This window comes from Plecotus auritus (genome assembly GCF_963455305.1).
Source record: "Plecotus auritus genome assembly, chromosome: 9".
Lineage (NCBI taxonomy): Eukaryota > Metazoa > Chordata > Mammalia > Chiroptera > Vespertilionidae > Plecotus > Plecotus auritus.
In genome coordinates, this window is record NC_137783.1 from 132,415,569 (window position 1) to 132,435,001 (window position 19,433).

At 38.5% G+C, this 19,433-nt stretch overlaps 1 protein-coding gene and 1 long non-coding RNA gene across 5 annotated transcripts; one reads left to right on the forward strand and one right to left on the reverse strand.

The window, feature by feature from the left end:
- Window positions 1-771: 771 nt before the first annotated feature.
- Window positions 772-5,657, reverse strand: LOC308257623. The gene is made up of 3 exons (XR_013961619.1): window positions 5,086-5,657; window positions 3,144-3,189; window positions 772-1,337 (listed from the first exon to the last, which is right to left on the reverse strand). It is a non-coding gene; the product is annotated as an uncharacterized lncRNA (long non-coding RNA).
- ARL14EP (ARF like GTPase 14 effector protein) lies at window positions 5,205-16,490 on the forward strand. 4 transcript variants are annotated; one of them, XM_080687673.1, is made up of 5 exons: window positions 5,222-5,318; window positions 6,209-6,368; window positions 10,262-10,763; window positions 12,531-12,658; window positions 13,700-16,490. In XM_080687673.1, exons 3-5 carry the CDS (start codon window positions 10,338-10,340, stop codon window positions 13,926-13,928), a joined length of 783 nt encoding a protein of 260 aa, XP_080543799.1. In that variant the 5' UTR covers window positions 5,222-5,318; window positions 6,209-6,368; window positions 10,262-10,337; the 3' UTR covers window positions 13,929-16,490. The 4 variants fall into 4 exon arrangements, with proteins under 4 accessions (XP_080543797.1, XP_080543798.1, XP_080543799.1 ...); XM_080687674.1 differs by having other exon boundaries at window positions 5,228-5,267; XM_080687671.1 differs by lacking the exon at window positions 6,209-6,368 and having other exon boundaries at window positions 5,205-5,318.
- The last annotated feature ends 2,943 nt before the right edge of the window (window positions 16,491-19,433 follow it).

A 19,433-nucleotide genomic window follows, 5' to 3' on the forward strand; every position in this document is an offset into this window, starting at 1 on the left:
CACCAGAAGCCTTGAGCCACCAAGCAAATAAATTCCGCTCCCTTACAGCTAGCATGCTGGCAGGGAGTGGGGGAGAGAGGGAGAAAGAGGAACATTCATTGGCCAGGCTCCCCTGTTTTTATTTTGATTGATAGGGACAAAGTGCTTATTACAAGATCCCTCTACCATGGCTGATTGGGAACACAAACTGTTCTCAACATTAGAAATTGTTTGGCCTACTACTTTTTGGCGGTTCTTTCGCACACCTCCCAGAGTTTCACCCTTCCACTGCACAGATCAATACTCAGGCAAAGGTATAAAGCAGGGATGGGGAACATTTTTTTCTGCCAAGGGCCATTTGGATATTTATATCATTCACGTGCCATACAAAATTATCAATTTAAAAATTAGCCTGCTATATTTGGTCAAACATTTAATTAACTCACTCCAAATGCCTTTGCAGGGCCAGAACGAATGATTTCTCGGGCCTTATATGTCCTGGGCTGGACATTCCCCACTCCTGGTATTTGGGAGGAAAGGTGCGGGAGAGAGGAAAGGTGCGGGAGAGAGGTTCACCTGGGGAGACCTCCAAGACTCTGTGCCACTTCCTCCTCTCTGATACCAGCCCATCAGCTTCTCTGAATCTCCATCTCTATCTCCTCCATTTGGTGAAACCACTCGTCTCTGTTTAGGTTCCCCTACCTGCTCTGTGTCCTGAACTCTGGCTCCAGGCAGTAAGCTGGGATCACTATAGGAATTACCTTATTTTTTTTTTATTTTTTTTTTTTTGTTAATCCTTACCCAAGGATATTTTTCCACTGATTTTTAGAGAGAGTGGAAAGGAGAGGGAGGAACAGAGAAAACATCAATGTGAGAGAGACACATTACATGCACTCTGACCAGGGCCAGGGGGATCAAGCTGCAAGCAGCAGATGCCCTTGACTAGAATTGAACCCAGGACCCTTCATTCCACAGGCTGACACTATATCCACTGAGACAAACCAGCTAGGGCAGGACTTACCTTAGTTGTTTCTCTTCTTTCAGGACCACAATTCTGTATTTAGATATTCTCCAATATCTAAAAACTAGAGGCCCGGTGCACGAAATTCATGCATGGGTAGGGTCCCTAGGCCTGGCCGGCAATCAGGGCCAATCAGGGCCTTCCGGTTGCCAGCTGGAACCTCCCTTCCCCTTCTGCCAGGTGCCGGCTGGGGCCTTCCTTTCCTCCATGCCATCCCCTTGTTGTCAGTGCACGTCATAGCAAGCGATCGAACTCTCAGTCTCCTGGTCAAAATCCCAGGAGACTGGGATATTAGGCTTTTATATATATAGATAGTTGTTTTCAGTAGGAGGGCAATCTGCAGAAGCAAAAGTCCAAATGTAATTGTTAAAACCTATTTAAAAAACTGAATTGTGTTGTTTATTCTTAATCATACTCAAAACTAAAAAAAAAAAAAAAAAAAAAAAAAAAAAAAAAGCCCTACATACTATAGTAATAATAGTAAAGGCTGTTGAAAATGTTCTCTATGGTAGCTATTATCTCTAACTTCCCACTCTTTAACTGGCTATATTCTGGCTTCTACCCTCCACTTCACTGAAAGAGCTCTTATCACACTATCTATAACTATCTAATTGCCCTAAAGAATTTATTTTAGTCTCTTTTTTACTTGATTTTATACAGTTATGCAATCCAATATGGTAGCCACTATCCACATGGAGCAACTGAGTACCTGAAATGTGGCTAGTCCAAATTGAAAGGTGCTGGAGGTATAAAATACACACCAGATTTTAAAATAAACTTAGTATAAAAAAGGGCTATAACATACTTTATTAATAATTTTATATTCATTACATGGTAAAATGATAATGTTTTAAATATACTGGGTTAAACAAAATATATTTGTAAAATTAATTTTACCTATTTCTTTTTACCTTTCTAGCATTACTACTAAAAAATTTACAATTACTTATGTGACTCTCATTATACATCTAAAGGCCAGTACTGTTCTGTAGCAACCTCTCCCTCTCGTACTGCTAGAGCCCTGCTTTCAACTCTTTCTTTCCTGGGTAGGTAGGACTTTGCTCTGCCTTTGTTTTCTGGCTACCTCACTGCCTCCTCCTTCTCCGACTTCCTCCAAGACATAAATCTATTGTTTGCAAATTTTAGCATGCTGCAAAATTGTGTAATTGCTTGCCAACATCTCAGATTCTTTCTTTTTTTAAAATATATTTTTATTTATTTCAGAGAGGAAGGGTGAGGGAGAGAGAGAGAGAAACATCAATGATGAGAATCATTGATTAGCTGTCTCCTGCACATCCCCTACTGGGGATCAAGCCTGCAACCCTGGCATGTGCCCTTAACTGGAATCCAACCCAGGATCCTTCAGTCAGCAGGCTAACACTCTATACACTGAGCCAAACCAGCTAGGGCTCAGATTCTTTCTTGAAGTTTATCTGTAAAGACTGATCTAGTACTAACATTTACCAAAACGGATCTTCAGCTCAAATTCCTCTCATCACCTGCCTCTTCTTTCCAACTGCATATTGTGCATCTTCACTTGTCTGTCTTAGATTTAACATGTCCAAGGTTAATTCCTTCTCTCTATTCTCCATAACCCATTTCTCCTTTTGTCCTTCCGAATTACCCAAGCCAGGACCCTAAAATTATTTTCTCCTTCTTCCTCACATCTGTATCTAATCAGTTACTAAACCTGCTTGCTTAACTTCTATCCTCTCTATGCTTTCTTAATTCCCTTAGTTTGGGGTATTTCAATCGTGGCACTATTGAAATTTTGAACCAGATCATTCTTTTGTGAGGGGTTGTTTTCCACAATGTGGCATGTTTAGCAAGTCCCCTGTCCTCACCCCACTAAATATCAGTAGCAGCCCCTAGCTGATAAAACAAAACAAAAAAATGTTTCCAGACATTACTAAATGTTTAAGGAAGGGGTGGAAAAAGGAATCACCTCACCCCCAGAGACACTGAGTTGATGGAGGACATCATTATTAATCTCTGCATTAGGGCAAAAGAGTACTGGCTCTCCTGCCCAGTACTGTACCTCTTCCCTATTCTCCATACTCCTTACAGTTTTCCACTTCAGTTCAGAATAAAGTTTAGTATCTCTAATACGACATAAAAAGAGTATTATCTGTCCTCTACTTACCTTTCTCAGCTTCCCACTCCAGCTATACTGAATTCCTTGCAGTTTCCTTAGGGATGGATGAAAGTCATAAGAAGTGTTAGTCAGAAAAAGTGTTAAATACACTGGCAGCTTATGAGATAAATGCAAAATTTATAGGGTGTTTTATATAGAGAATATGAGTAAGCATGTACTTTGTGAAACATAGGCAGAATTCCATTAAATATACATAGTGAGTAAACTATAAGGCATGCCAAAGTTAAAATAAGTTGAAAATATCATGGAACAGAGGGACATTTATAGTAAAAAAATAAAAATAAAAAATGGGGGGATGGTGCTGGTGGAAAAACTAGGCTATGAATATTTATGCCATCTCTGAGCTGACAGCTATACCACCACCAAATCATTCATCCAGAGGTGACACCTAGTATAATCTCATATGTGCTCAAGCCCAAAAATAAATAAATAAATAAATAAATTAATTAATTAATTAATTAATGCAAATAAACGCACGTCTGTTCAGGCTAATTAGTGAGCTCCGGTTGTGGCCAGACATGTTTCCCTGCACCTATCAAACAGAGCAAGCATGGGCCTCCTTTCTGTGACCTGAACTCTGGCCCTCATAAGCATATCGTCGATGGAAGAGGTTGATTGAACATATGAACATTGCTTAACTACGGATTCAAGTGCTATCCTTCCACTTGTTTGCATCCTATCCTAAATGTGTCAATGCACTCCTACTCTTTTCCCTTGCTTTTCACTAGGTATTAAAATGGAGTCAATAAACCATTTTATTCAAGCATCTTAATTTGGGTTGTGAGTCTTCTATTTCATTACCTCTAGGATAGCTTGCCTAGTAGTAGTTTGCCTGAAAGCCACCATTGCATCAGGTTAGTTTTCCATATGACAGCTCAATTCAAGCAATAATCTCCTCTCAGATTGCCTCTGCTTTAGTAACTCTCATTTTATCCTGTTCATATTCTGTGTTTCCATTATGGCATTAATCACGCCACACTGGGGTTAGCTCTTTACTCCTTTGTTTCTCTCTCTGGTCTGTGAGCTCTTTGAAAGGAGGGAGAAGTTTTATTCTTTTGTCTCATTTTCTCTTAGCAAAGTGCCAACCGTAAAGTAACTACTAAAAAAGCTACTGCATGTGACCTCCTGAAGAAACAGTTGAATGGATTATCTGTTGTTGTTGCCTTTCTTTCATTCCCCAATTCTAAGACTGGTGTGATATAGTGAGTAGCAAAACCCTGCCTGCTTACACAGCAACGTGGAGGTGGTGCAAGAGCCGTAGGCTCCCTGCAGAGGGCAACCTACATTAAGGGTGTATAGCATTACTAGAAAGCTCGGGCCTTGGAGGACTGTATTTTCCTGTCTCACTTTTTTTTTTTTTTCTCACATGGGTGGCTACAAAAACAGTACAGAGGGGCTGGGAGGCTTTTCCCTCCTACTCCCACCTGAAAATGAATGAAGGCTGAGTCCCTTTAGTTAAAGGGATCTTGAGCTCTCAAAGATTCTAAATGAATGAAATCCACTTTAAAATGAATGAGTACCTAAACTGTGGCAAACCTTAGAGATACAAGAAAGAGTTATTTCTCCCCTCAAAACATTTACAAGCATCTTCTTGGAGCCCATATTATACTCCAAGTAATAATCAGCTATTTTTTTACTAGTTTAAAAGAGATGCATTCTGGAATACTTGTAGCTTGAATAAAATTAATGAAATAAAATGTGAGACCTTAAATAAAGGGTCTGTTCTTGAGGTCCTTTTAACACAAGCCCTTCTACTCCGCGGATTAGAAAGATTGGGGTGCAAATATTTGGCTTCCACGATCAGGCGTCGAGATTTGCGAACAGAATCCAAGCTAGCCAAATCTGCACCTGGGAAGAGACGGCCCCCGGGACCAAACAATTCCCTAAAACAACAAAATCTAGTCAGCGCAAGAAGCAACTGTTGCCTCACCTTGAATCATTCGCCGATTGACGCCGCCCCATCCTTTCCGCCGCGGGGGGCGCCCGGCTCCTTCCGCTCTAGGCTTCCCTCTCGTCTCTCTCTATGGTCGCGCCGGGCCCCTCTAGCTCTCGCTCGCCGTCCTCTCGGTGGTAGTGCGAGGACGCGCCGAGGAGCGGGCCGTGGAGGTTGTGGTGCGTGGTTACAAGTTCTTTGCGAACCCGGGCGGAGGAGCTCGCGCTCAGGTGGAAAGGGCCGCGGGGGAGATTCTGGGAGGGAAGGAGCGGGAACGTGGAGACGAGTCCCTGGAAAGGAGGGGGACCCGGGCCGGGTCACGGAGGCGGGAGAGGAGGCCCGGAAGCGGGAGGGGAATTTTCTGCAACCTCCCGATACCCCGATCCCCGACCCCATTTCATCGGCGCCCCTTGGTGCCTAGGCCCAGCGCAGTGTCCGTCGCATCTGTCGCGCCTGCGAGTTGTCGCCTCTCTTCCGGAGTCCGGGAGCCCTCAAAGCGATGGGTTAGGGATGAGGATTAAAATATAGTGGCCTTGAACCCCGTACCCAGCGTCTATCTCTCCTATTTTGTTTTTATTCTTTGTAATCAGAGTCCTCCCAGCCCTAGATGTGTGGTTGAGGCCGGGGGCGGAGCAGTAGTCGTTTTTATCCCGGTACCTTAACATAGTAGGTGCTCCTTGGACGTATCTGGTGGCTTGAAACGTTTGGATAGGCCGTGAACTCGGGGTGGGGGCGGGGGGGTTGGGCGTTAGGCCTGTGACCTCCTTAGGGTTGGGGGTGGGAAGAATTGCAGGATCCTGGGGACTTAGTCACATTGATTTTGGGAGATTTAGGCTTCTTGGGTGAGATGCGTATAGTTTCTGGACATGTATTCGTTTAAAAGACGTTGTGAAGAGTCTACTAAGTAAGTGTCAGTGTTGTGCTAGAGAAGTCAACTGTACATGGGACCCAGGTGATTTCTTGCCCTCACAGAACTTAATATGTATTGGGGGGAGGGGGAGGAGACTTAACAAATAACTAGCCTGTGGTGAGTGCTATGAAAAGGGAAGCCCCCGAAGTGCTTGTTTTTCCACCTGGATGAGAAAGAAAGTGATACCACAGAGCTCCTGTCTTCCAACAGCTGAGAAATCACAGTGACGCTCAGCTCACAGTGAAGTGTGCAGCCAGAGGAAGGAGGACCTGGAACAGTGGTATCTGGGTGAGGCCCAGCAGATCGGTGGAGACACTGGCACTGTCTGGAAGGATTAGTCAGCCCGGGAGCCCTCAAAGCGATGGGTTAGGTGGGTGAGGATTAAAATATGGTGGCCTTGAACCCCGTACCCAGGTAACCGCCCCCCCCCCCCCCCAGGGGCTTTCTAAGCAAAGAGAACAGTATAAAGGCATACAACAGAAAAGAACTTCGCAGGTAGTGTAGTTTTGACGGCAGTGTTGTGGCATTTAGAACAAATGATGGCATTCTAAAGAGCCCAGACTTTATTTTCTACAAAGTGGTAAAAAAAAAAAAAAAGTGTTTTCAACAGATTACAGTTCCGTTTCACAATCATTTACTCAGCATCCATAGCGTGAACCAGTGATTGTTTGACAATCTTGGTGACATCCAGAATAAGGTGGAATGAGGAGAGCTTTGCTCATGACTCTTGGTCCGGAAACTGCCTCTCTGTTGTTGCAGTCCCCCTTCACTTAGTTCTCTTTGGCCTTTAAGGACCAGAGGAATAGTGACAAATTGCAAATGAATTCCAAAAATGATCTGAAAGTACAACACTGGACAGAGCACTAAAAAATCTGAGGGAAGTGCTTTGAGTGAGCCTAATTAACGGATTCTTCATATAAAGTAAAATTTGGTTTGGATATGTGTGCTTTTAATTCATTCAGCTAATACTTACATGTCTCTGAAATATCAGCCATTGTGTTAGCTTGGAAACTAGAGCTCTAAACTTCAGTTTCTTCATCTGTAAATGGGGGTGATAGTACCTCAGAGTTGTAAAGATTAATGAGATGATGTTATCTTGTAAATCAGTGAGCTAAACAGAGGACGCCTTAATCAATCAGCCGAATTTCGGAGCCTTTATTACGCTAGCGGTCTCAGAGGAGTTGTCTCTCAAAGTCTGAGCAAAGCAATATGGAGGGAGCTTTCCCTTTATACCCCATTGGTCTCTTTGTCCCCCAAATATAGGGTTTCCGGACCTTTTGTAGGCTTTACAAAGAGCCCTATGTAGATATTTTGCAGGAAGCTTGTAACCTGTGCACAGCACAACTCAGTAGCCTTGAGCATAATACATTTCAGATAACTGGAGGGCACCTGGTGTGGGAGTAGCCAGGAACGGCAGCGGAGCGGCTTGCAAGGTCAGATAGTTGAGCTTATTTTCCCTATCATTTAAGCAAGCAAGCGTGTTTACAGAAGCCAAGAATAGCAGGGTTAAAATTTCAAACAGCAGTTCTTCCCAGCATAGAGGTTACAGGGGCAAGATGGAGTGCCTATACTTCAGTGTTTGTGCTATCGGTGTACCCAGCTCTTACTAGAAATCTTTTAAATGGTGCTATGGGCTATATATTTGTTTTAAATTCTCTTTACCTTTCTTATTGGCTCTTGGCCTTTACTTGAGAATTGAGATTATCTCGTCTTGGCTCTTTAGTCCCTGTGTTAGTGCCTATGTAATGTACATAGTTAATATTTGAAGGTAATTGGGACAAAAAGTTGACAGTTACAAGAAGCATGACTTTTTTATGTGTGCATAGTAGGGGTAAATGAAAATACTTTATTTTCATTAAATAAGAGATGACTTAGAAAATGCTTGACAAATTATAAGAACTTATACTTCACCCCTACCCCCAAAGGACATTTTTCTTGACTTAAAAAACTCAGTAAATTTTTTATTTGGTTAAATTTCCTCTTAATACTAGTGTTCCCACTAATTAGGAGACTGGTCAAGTAAAATGCTGTATTAATGAGAAATCAACACATTGGAACATAGTATTACTACACGTCCCCTAAAAATTTTGGGAAGAAAAATAGTTTCCTTTTTAATCTGCACTTCCCTCTGCTATTGTTTTCAGACAGTTTCATTTTAAACTGAGCAGCTCCTATAATTTGTTCATAGGAAGTTCAGATTTCTTTTAATAACAGGTAAGAGGTGGAACCTAATTTGAAGCTGGCACCAAAGAAAGATCTCTACTTACTAGACAATGCCAAAAAATCCTATATAATAAAGAGGTAATATGCAAATTGACCATCACTCCAACACACAAGATGGCTGCCCCCATGTGGGCACAAGATGGCCGCCACAAGATGGCCAGCAGGGGGGGGGGGCAGTTAGGGGCAACCAGGCTGGCAAGGGAGGGAAGTTAGGGGTGATTGGGCCAACAGGGGAGGGCAGTTGAAGGTGACCAGGCCTGCAGGGGAGGACAGTTAGGGGCCACCAAGCCTGCAGAGGAGGGCAGTTGGGGGCAACCAGGCCGGCAGGGGAGGGCAGTTGGGGGTGACCAGGCCTGTAAGGGAGGACAGTTAGGGGCCAGGCCGGCAGGGGAGGGCATTTAGGGGCAATTGGGCCAGCAGGGGAGCAGTTGGGCATCGATCAGTCTGGCAGGGGAGTGGTTAGGGAGTGATCAGGCTGACAGGCAGAAGCAGTTAGGGGCAATCAGGAAGGCAGGCAGGTGAGCAGTTGGGAGCCCACAGTCCTGGATTGTGAGAGGGATCCCAGACTGGAGAGGGTGCAGGCTGGGCTGAGGGACACACACCCCCGTGCACGAATTTCATGCACCGGGCCTCTAGTAAATAAATAAAAATTGCATAATAATGAGGTTGCTAGAATTAGCAAATAAAAAATGAGGTTGCTAGAATTAGCAAATAAAAATATGGGATTCCCAGTTAAATTTGAATTTCAGACAAATAACAGCTTATTTTTTAGCAATATTTGGGACATAATTAATGTGAAAATTATTTGTGCATTATCTAAAATTTAACTTTAACTGAGCATTCTATATTTTATCTGGCAACTCCAGTAGCAAATAATTCTAACCCACAGTGACACCTAAGGGATGGGTGCTTAGAAAACAGTGTAATTGTGCAGATAGTTTAATTCCTTCAGGTGTTCCTCCAAAAATTACATACAGTACTCAAAAGTGTGCCAAAAACAGAAGACTTTGTGATACTGGGACAGAGAAGAATTTCTCAAACAAAAATGCACATATCAAACAAAATGTATCACAAAGTCTTCTGTGTTTGTTTTTTTTTTTTTTTTGTAAATATATTTTCATGCTTAATTCTTTAATCCAACTGGAATTGATTTTTGTTTGTGAAAGAGAAATCTTATTCTGCCCTTTTCCACATGGTTAGGCAGTTTTCCAAGCATCTTTCATTAAATCCTTCCATTACTGTGTAATGCCCACTGATTTATAATACTGTATGTTATACATCTTCCTCTTTTCATGGATCTATTTGTCTATATTATGCTGATACCAGTTTTCATTATAATAGTTTTATAGTAAATGTCTTACTCTGTTTTTCTTCAAGATTCTCTTGGCTCACTTGGACCTTTACCGTTCCATGTAAAAACCATTTTGCTAAATTCCAAGAGGAAGTAGGCAGAACACCTAATGGGATTTTGATTGGAATAGTTTTGGATTTATAAATTCCTAGAGAATTGACATATTTACTATAGACTTTCCAAGGCATATTTCTTCAGCATTTATTAAAAGAATCTTTTTTGTCTTTCTGTTTGATAATTTTTGCCATAAAAGCCTTACATGTCTTTTTAAGATTTATATGTTTTGTAAGGTATCTTAAAGTGTTTTTGGTTTCCAGTATCTTTGTTAAATGATCTTGCTACTTCTAATAGTTTGCTAAAACCTCTTATATTTTCCATGTAGATATTTAAATAATCTTTAAGTAATATTTCTTGTTTCTTTTCAATTCTGATAGCTTTTAATATGGTGTTAAATGGAATCTGTGACTGACAGCAGGTATTATGTAGTTCTAACTTTATAGGGAATGCTTTTGATGTTTCATGATTAAATATAATGATTCTTGTAGACTTTTTGGTAAATACCTTTCTATTCCTTTGTTGCTAAGAGTTTTCTTTATTTTAAACAAGTATTGAGTTTTATCAAATGTCTTTTCAGTTTCCCAGATAAAAATTTATTGCACAAATCTGACTCTCTTTAATATTTTCTTTAGGGTAACCAGCATATCACTTACTAGAGAGAGGTCAGTTGCTCGAGAGAATTAAACAGGAAGTTTGCTACAGTCAAGAATGATGGATCCATGTTCAGTTGGAGTTCAGCTTCGTACCACAAATGAATGCCATAAAACCTACTATACTCGTCATACAGGTTTCAAGACTTTGCAAGAATTGTCATCAAATGATATGCTTCTACTTCAACTTAGAACTGGAATGACACTTTCTGGGAACAATACAATTTGCTTTCATCATGCAAAAATTTATATTGAAAGATTTGAGGATTTGCAGAAGTCATGTTGTGACCCCTTTAACATACATAAAAAACTAGCCAAAAAAAACTTGCATGTAATTGACTTAGATGATGCCACTTTTCTGAGTGCAAAATTTGGCAGACAGCTTGTACCTGGTTGGAAACTTTGTCCAAAATGCACACAGATAATCAATGGAAGTGTGGATGTTGATTCTGAAGACCGGCAGAAAAGAAAACCTGATTCAGATGTATGTATAGTAGTCATTTTTTCTGCTATGTTATTTCTACACCGTGGGGTTTTGTTTAATTATAAGGAAATCATATTTACATTGTTATTTACTAGAGGCTTGGTACACGAATTCATGCACCAGTGGGGTCCCTCAGCCTGGCTGGTGGGATCAGGCCAAAGCCAGCTCTCCAATATCTCCCAAGGGGTCCCGGATTGCGAGAGGGCGCAGGCCAGGCCGAGGGACCCCACTGGTGCATGATCGGGGCTGGGGAAGGACACAGGAGGTTGGCCAGCTTGGGAGGGACCATGGGAGAGCTCCAGGGTGTCTTGCCCATCTCGCTCAGTCCTGATTGGCCGGACCCCAGCAGCAAGCTAACCTACTGGTCGGAGCATCAGCCCCCTAGTGGTCAGTGCACATCATAGTGAGCGATTGAGTGGCTTTAGCATATCATTAGCATATTACACTTTGATTAGTTGAATGGATGACTGGACATTTAGCATATTAGGCTTTTATTATATAGGATTATACTAATCAGCATGCAGTGAATGTAAAGTTGGGGAAGTGAAAATAAATGGTGTTTCTAAGTATTTCTAGATACCTAGATCAGCAATTTCCAACCTTTTTCATCTCATAGCACACATAAAGAAATTTCTAAAACTCTGTGGCACACCAAAAAATATATTTTGCCAACAGACAAAATATACAAGTATAATTTTTATTTCATTTACACTGGACAGCTATTGTTGTGTTGGCTGTTATCATTTCTTTATTTGACAATCTAAGGGAAAAGAGGTCAGTTCCCCTGACTAAATAGTCGGGTATTGCATGTTTTAAAAATTCTTGCAGCACACCAGTGTGCCGGGGTACACCAGTTGAAAATCTCTGACCTAGACCGAATGATAAAGAAAGTAAGTTTGGGAAAGGAAAAACATAATATACCCAAGACTCTCTTTAACCATATCAAAACAACTTAAGATTTCATAAAGCTCTCTTTGGTGTAGAACAAGGACAAGTATGTCAAAGGAGCACTGCTTAAAATTTCCATTTGTAACTAATTTATAATTCTTGCAGCTGGGAAGAATTATAATTTTTCATTATATTAATAAGCCAAATTAAGAGGTAATTAAAATTTGAATTATGTGTAGTGCTTTCCTTTGGTGCTCCCCCCAGAGGCATATCTCCAGGACCCAGTGGTATCTTACAGTTCATACTAGGTACTTGCTACTGTCACTTCAGATGTCTTCTCCACTTTATTTATCCACTAGAAGCCTGGTGCATGGTGGGGCCCCTGGCTCTCCAACATCACCTGAGGGGTTCCAGATTGCTCTTGAGGAATGTATCACATAAAGCTGTTTCCCCCAAGTAACAAATTTAAACCCTTAAACCATCAAAAATTTGTAATGCATTTCAGGACTTAAAACCATATTCTCTGCTTTTGAAAACATATAATAACAAGAGAAACTTTTCTTAAGGACTCAGGATCATTAGTAAGAACCTCAGGTTATAAAGCAGTTTTTCTGTTCTCTCCCATGTTGGCAGCAGCTACTTCAGTTTTCATTGTGTCTGTCCCCTTCCTCTCCTATATGCCAGAAATTAAAATTAGGTAATGAAAGTATTACATGTAAATTACCAATAAATTTTTAATATGATCCAGGGCTGTAAATTTTGTTGCATTTGGGCTCTAAAACCTTTTTTTTTTTTTTTGGTGCAATAATCTGGATTAACAGTAAGTGAAATAGTAATATGATCTGATGTCAAGTTGATCATTTGTTTACCTTTATTCAGGGAAGAACTGCTAAAGCTTTGAAGTCATTGCAGTTTGCAAATCCAGGAAAGCAAACTGAATTTCCTCCAGAAACTGGTAAAAGAGAAAAAAGAAGGCTTACAAAAAGTGTAACCTCTGGTTCAGACAGGTAGGCTATGTGTTACTTCCGTCATATGTTAACTTTCTGACTCACATCTGTATTGTTTCCCTATCTTTCTCTTAAGTTTTGAATTTTCTGGGTTAGTATTTTAAATTGGATAATCTGGAATTGGTAAGAACATCTGAAGGCCTCATAAATAATTGACATGTTTTTCAACTTGAAAAATTTGTTTCTAAGAAAGTATCAATGAAGTGAACAGATAATATTTTTGGCATGAGAATTAAAATAATTTAAACAAATTATTCTCAGAATTAAAATAATTGAATTTTTTGAAAAGCATTGATATCATATAATTGGTATATCTGCTGTATGAGTGGCATCAGGAAAGTAAATTTTATGAGAAACTTTATAGGTGTGAAATGGAAAAGTTATGGTACAGTCACCAGAATGAATGAGGAAACTAAATTGTTTAGAATGTGACTTTTTAAATTGAGCACTTCTAAAACATAAATTGATAAAAAAAAAATATTAGTATGATTCAGAATTTTCTACAGATTACATTTATTCTATCTGTTAAGGTTTTCTGTTGAGTCATATAAGTATTTTTAGGTCAGATTTGCTGGAACTTATTAAAGAACTTAAAAACCAATAGGGTAGTACACTGTAATAAAAATAAAATTATATTCACAAAGCAGTAAAGAGATTGGTAGCCAACAAAAAGTACCTCTATTAACTACCCATTTTCCTTTTCTTAAAGGTAAGGGAAGTTTTAACAGCAATATACCGATTTTTGGACAAAGTTCTTGTCCATTCTTTTGTGAGTTGATTTTTCAATGGACTTTGAGAGGAATTTTAGGCTTATTGTATTTGTTTCAATACTTCAGAGTAGGGTCTGTTCGGATGAGGAGTTCATATACTGCTAGCTGTAGAGTAGCCTTGAGTCTGGTAAGTTATGTACCAGTTTGGTAGGACTTCATCCCTAATTCAGAATATTTTATCTCCTTAAATTTTTTCATTACCTTATTTTCAATGAAATATTCAAAAAGTAATATATTTGTGAGGTGTAATTCGCCTGTGTTTATTTTACAGACAAGTGATACCAGCAAAGAGTAAGGTCTATGATAGCCAGGGTCTCCTGATTTTCAGCGGAATGGACCTCTGCGACTGCCTTGATGAAGATTGCTTAGGCTGTTTCTATGCTTGTCCTGCCTGTGGTTCCACCAAATGTGGAGCTGAATGCCGCTGTGACCGCAAGTGGCTCTATGAGCAAATCGAAATTGAAGGAGGAGAAATAATTCATAATAAACATGCTGGATAATTTGTAGCATTTCATTATGGGATCTTTAAAGTACTTTCTCTATTTCTAAAATTTTGTCATTCTCAAATACATTTTAAAGTTGATTGCCAAATGATAAAAATTTGAAAACCACCTCAACATGCACTCAACCTTCGCTAATATTGTAAATTTAGATGGGCTATTTCAGCAGCCACTTAGAACCTGTCTGGGCCAATGTAAACAAGTAAGGCATAAGCAGTCCTCAATTTGCACAATTCCCAAAGCCACAAATTCCGATAACAATGACTTAGTTGAATAACACCAGTTCCCTGACAGTACAGTTCAAATTTCAGTTACCAGTTATATTAACGGTGAGTAAAGTACATGAAGTAGTCACTGTGAGTAACAGATGTATTTTATTTTATGATCAGTGGACAAGCACATTACTTCTCAAATTCTGCTGGAGGTTGGTCACTGCGCATCTGTTAATCAGTTCACTTTCAGACAGCAAAGTATACAGGTATATTTCCTTGCCCCACATGTGACATTTTATAAAAGTAGGTAATGAAAAGTACGGTCAATTTAATGAAAAATGATAATGCCAGATAGAATTGAGATTCGAGGTGAACATCAATGGTATTGTAGAAGAAGTCGCTGATCTTGGGAATGTTGACAGCACTGTTGTTCAACCTAGAGCCTCTGGATATGCAGCCAGAGAAATTTTAGTGGCGGCAAACTTCCCAACATAAATGAGGAAAGGTCTTGTCCTGGAGGAAGTGATGTTAGAAACTTCACATTAAAGGAAATGGCAGAAATATTTTACATTCAAAGTACAAATGCTGAAATGGTGGAAACTAATCCAAACTGAAAGGAGATGGCGATTTGCTATGGTATAAGTTATCTGACCAAAAAAAGCAGGCACTGTTCAAATGACTAGATTAATTTTTTACAATGAAATAAAATGAATTCTCAATCTTCCTAATGTTTTAAATTACAGTGTACTAAATAAATACTTTTATAATTTTTCCATTTACATTTTAACTGAACAAAACAAGTATCATTTTCCCCATTGATTATTAAGAAAGATAGTTTGGCCATTTTTTAGGATCCCATACTATCATGCAAGGCAAGAACTGCCTGTAACTGAGAAAAGTGCCTACTTTAGGAAAAATTAATTTTGATGCAGTGGTTGAGTGCTAAACTTATTTTGGAATAACCCACATATCTATACTAAAATATGCCATTTCTTCTCCCCACTTAAACTCTTAAAATGTTTTAATACTATAAACCTTTCATTGTTTAGACCATGCATTCTTGGTGAAAATGTTCTTTGTCGCAAAAAATCTTATTTCTGTCTATAAAGCAAAAATATACATAAGTATATAAGCAGATGTTGATTGCAATTAGAGGACTAAAAAAAGACTCCTTAAGGGAGTAATAATAACAAATAGAGAAACACTGTTGAGACTTTGGAAATTGAAACTTCATGTTGGGATTTGTATGGGTGTTGTTTGGAGGATGGGGGTAGGTGATAACTTCAATCTGCTCTTTATTTTTTTAAAACAGCTACCTATTCTAAATCTTTCATCATCTAGGATACTGCCACTAATCTAGGTTTTTGTTTTGTCTTCCCTAAATATAGTACTTTAGTTGAATCAGATGAGATTTAAACAACTTGAGATATTTTTTAGCCATTGAAACTATAAATTTATATAGCCAGTTTTATTGACAAATAGAGGTTTATTTTTATTTTTGTACACTCTTAGTATCTCTTTAAAAGATTAGTTTTACTTTGTTGGAATGCCATTTTCAACCATGAAATTAACAGTCATTTTTAAGATATAATTGTTCACTGACCTAATTATCAAAAGTGCCGTTAATTCCTTCATTTAAAACATTTCAACAGAGCACTGGCAAAAAGAATATTTTAGCTTCATATGCTTAATGGCTAGATTTTTTTAAATTAAGGAAATATGTTTTTATAAAGGACTTAAACATAGACTCCAATTTTGTCTGAACTTCAGGATCATTAGACCTTCTTAATTGCATTTCTGCCAGCATTTCTTAGAGACTGTTTAAAACAAATATCTTTTCAACAAAATAAATGACTTTAAAAAATTCAAACATTTTAATTTCAGCATTACGAACACTTTTGTGTTATTTTCAAAGATGGTAAGTTTTTAAGGGAAAATTTTTTGGATAACAATTATCAATTATGCTAATATATGTTTATTGTGCCTATTTAGGAGACCAAGTTTTTAATGAGCATGCAAAAGGTTTGTAGAGAACGATATATCTGATTTATATCACATGTCCACTTACTGTTTTTTAATTTCAGAAATACAGAAAACAGTAAGATTATCTAGGCCCTTTTGACATTTTGCGGATGATTCAAGGTGGCTAAATTGTTTTAGAATGCTATTACTCTTTTAAAAAGCAAAAATAAAAGTTAAGTAAACATTTAACTTCTGCTGTCTGTGGCTCCTGGTGGAGAAAATATAAGACCACAAACATTGATCTTACACAATGTTTTGGCCACAAATGTTAAAAGTAAAAATGTGTGCATACTGTATATTTGAATAAAATAAATGGCATCCCATGTGATTTTTCTCCTGTGTCCTTTACAAATATAAGAAAATAGCTCTGGAATATTTTATGTACGATTCTTTTGTTTTTAAAATATTTTATCTAGTTCAATGTTACAGGCTGTTCTAAAACTGCCTGGCATGGGTTCAACTAAGTAATTTTTAGCAGATGTATTTTGAAGCATACATATATGTATACATATATAGGGAGTGATTTATTAATACAGAGAATATAATTTTAGTTAAGTTCTAGCATGGTTTTTAACTTTTCGGAGATCAGAGACCCCTGTGAGAAGTTGATGAAAGCTATGAAGTCTCTCCCCAGAAAAATAATATTCATGTAATCACAAATGCTCCATGTTCAGAATCCCTGAACATGGATTGGAGTTCCTGAGTAAAATGAAATATTCTCTAAACCAGTTATTTTTTTTAAAACCAAGGTGGCTGCCTGAAGTGTACTTAGGTTTGTTGAAGGTGGCTTTTTTATTTTTAACAAAATCGGAGCAGTTCAGTTCTTTGAAAGAGCTGTTGCAAAAACTCAGCTCCCACTGTGGCCTCTCATTCTCACCCTTGACACCCACCCCCCGCCCCCAAAAAGGAAATTTACAAATCAAGTAACAATGTAGAAAACTGAGGTGTCTTCAATGGAGTAAGCTCTGGTAATTAGAGATTTTCCATTTCACTGTGGGTTTCCCTACTACAAAGAGTTTAACATCCTCCACGCAAATGCATGTGGCACTGCCTTGGTTTTTGCTGACATCTGCTGGTATCTTCGTGAAAATTAAACCACTGCTACTACTAGCCACTTAACTCTCATGTCTTCTAGGTCAAACTTTAAACACTGGTAATTGCATTGAAATGGGAAATTACAAAAAAAATTCTAAAAGTAGAAAAGCGTCTCCTTTTAGCCTTCTTAGGACTTGCCCAGCAGTTGTTCACCGTGGTAGGTTTAACTTTTAAGAATATGAGTGAGGATGCAAAAGTACGCATAGGCACTTTTGTGTTTCTTTTATTTTTATAAAGTGGCAAAACTTAGAAAAATGATGCTCTTATCTACGTATCTTTTTTAAATTGTCAAACATTTCATTGAACACTTTCTTAATTTAAAAGGTATAATAGACTTCCATAGAATATGTATCCCAACTTGTAGATTTTTTTTTTTTTTTTTTTTTTTGTGATGGTAAAGTTCTGAGGTTTGACTCATTTTACCAAGATAATTTAACTTCTAGAAGATGGAGGAAATTTACCAGATAAAGCAATTGGGTTAATAATGCTATATCTTTAAATGCAATTTGAAAATATTTAACTACAGCCTATGAAGTGGCACAATTAAAATACATTGTTTTTCCCCGTGATTGAAACCATGAGGGAATACTTCCTTCATCGGACACTTAATGATTAGAAACTTCAATTTTTCATTTCACCTCACTACAAGCAAACAACTGTTTTATTCAAGAGTTGCCAGAGTTTTATTCAAGAGTTTCTAGGCTATGGTTTTGAGATAAACGGGCTTAGTAAAACTAAAGTGTGTGCAAGCATTGCTAAAACTGCCAAAACCTCCTGAAACTCCCAACTTCAGCTAACATCTGCAAACACAAAAGAAGTTGTAGACTCATGATCTTCATTGGAAGCATGCTGGATAATACTTTTTTTACCCAATTCTTTTCAGAGGCACATTTTACTTTAATGAAATAAAATAAAAACCAGACGTTAGCTCAGGGTTCAGGATCTTTGTCCTTTCAAGAGAAAGAAAACATCTAAAATCAAGTTTGAAAACCTTAAATCAGTCTTCAATTGGATACCGTTTGAAACAATTCAAAATGTAAATAGGAGCTCTGTAAATATCTTTTGTTATCAACAAACAGAACAATGAGATAAATCCAAATTAAATTGGTTTTAATTGTTTTAAATTCTGGTAGCTGAAGTTTATTATTTGGACTTAAAGGTAGTATTTACTTGTAGTCTTTGGTGGTCTAAGATAAAATAATGGCAATACTGGTACCATGGAAAAGGGTTTTATGAGATTCTGGGTAAAGTACAAACTTAATTTTGGCATTAAGATAGGTAAAGTGACCCCTAGCAGGTTTGGCTCAGTGGATAGAGCATCAGCCTGCAGACTGAAGGGTCCTGAGTATTCTAGTCAAGGGCATGTACCTCAGTTGCAGGCTCTATCCCTGGCCCCGGTCAGGGCGCATGCGGGAGGCAACTAATTAATGTGTCTCTCTCACATTGATGTTTCTCCCCCCGCCCCCACACCCCACACCCCAATCTCTTTCACCTGCTGTAAAAATCAATGGAAAAATATTCTCAGGTGAGGATTTAAAAAAAAAAAAAGTGATTCAGGATGTTCAGTGAACTGTGGCATCGTTAAGGTTTTTGATCTCAGACTTGCCCAAAGGTTAGTTGGCTTTTTTATTTGGATTGCACGTTTGCTGTTTTTCAGTTTAGCATAATATAGTGAGATCAAATCGCTTAAGAAATGAGAGCTTAGACTGCCAATCTGAAATGACCTGGAGAGAATTGTCCACTTGAGCTTTTTTTTTTTTTCTTTTTGGTAAATGAGGTTTTTAAAAATGCCAACAGCTTCTAGTTACTCAGGCTTAGTGAATGAGATTATGCAAAGAGAATTTCTGCATAAAATATAGGCCCTACTATTTGGGGCATGCAAATTAGATTTCTTTTTCCAAAATAATTTGGCTCATGGCATTCCTAAATTGGGCCACAAGAGGAAGTTCCTTTAGGAAATGTTGAAATGAAAAGAGAAACATTTCCAAAATTTTTCAGCAAAAGTTTGCAACTCATTCCAGAATTTTTGGACTGGAACCCAGATGCTTTGTCCGCCAGAGCCGAAGAATGAATCCACGGACAGAGAGTAGTATAGTGAAGGTGGAAATTTATTGAAGAACAAGTACAGACTCCCACATGGGGAGAGGTAAAGAGTCCCACAGAATGGACTCCCACG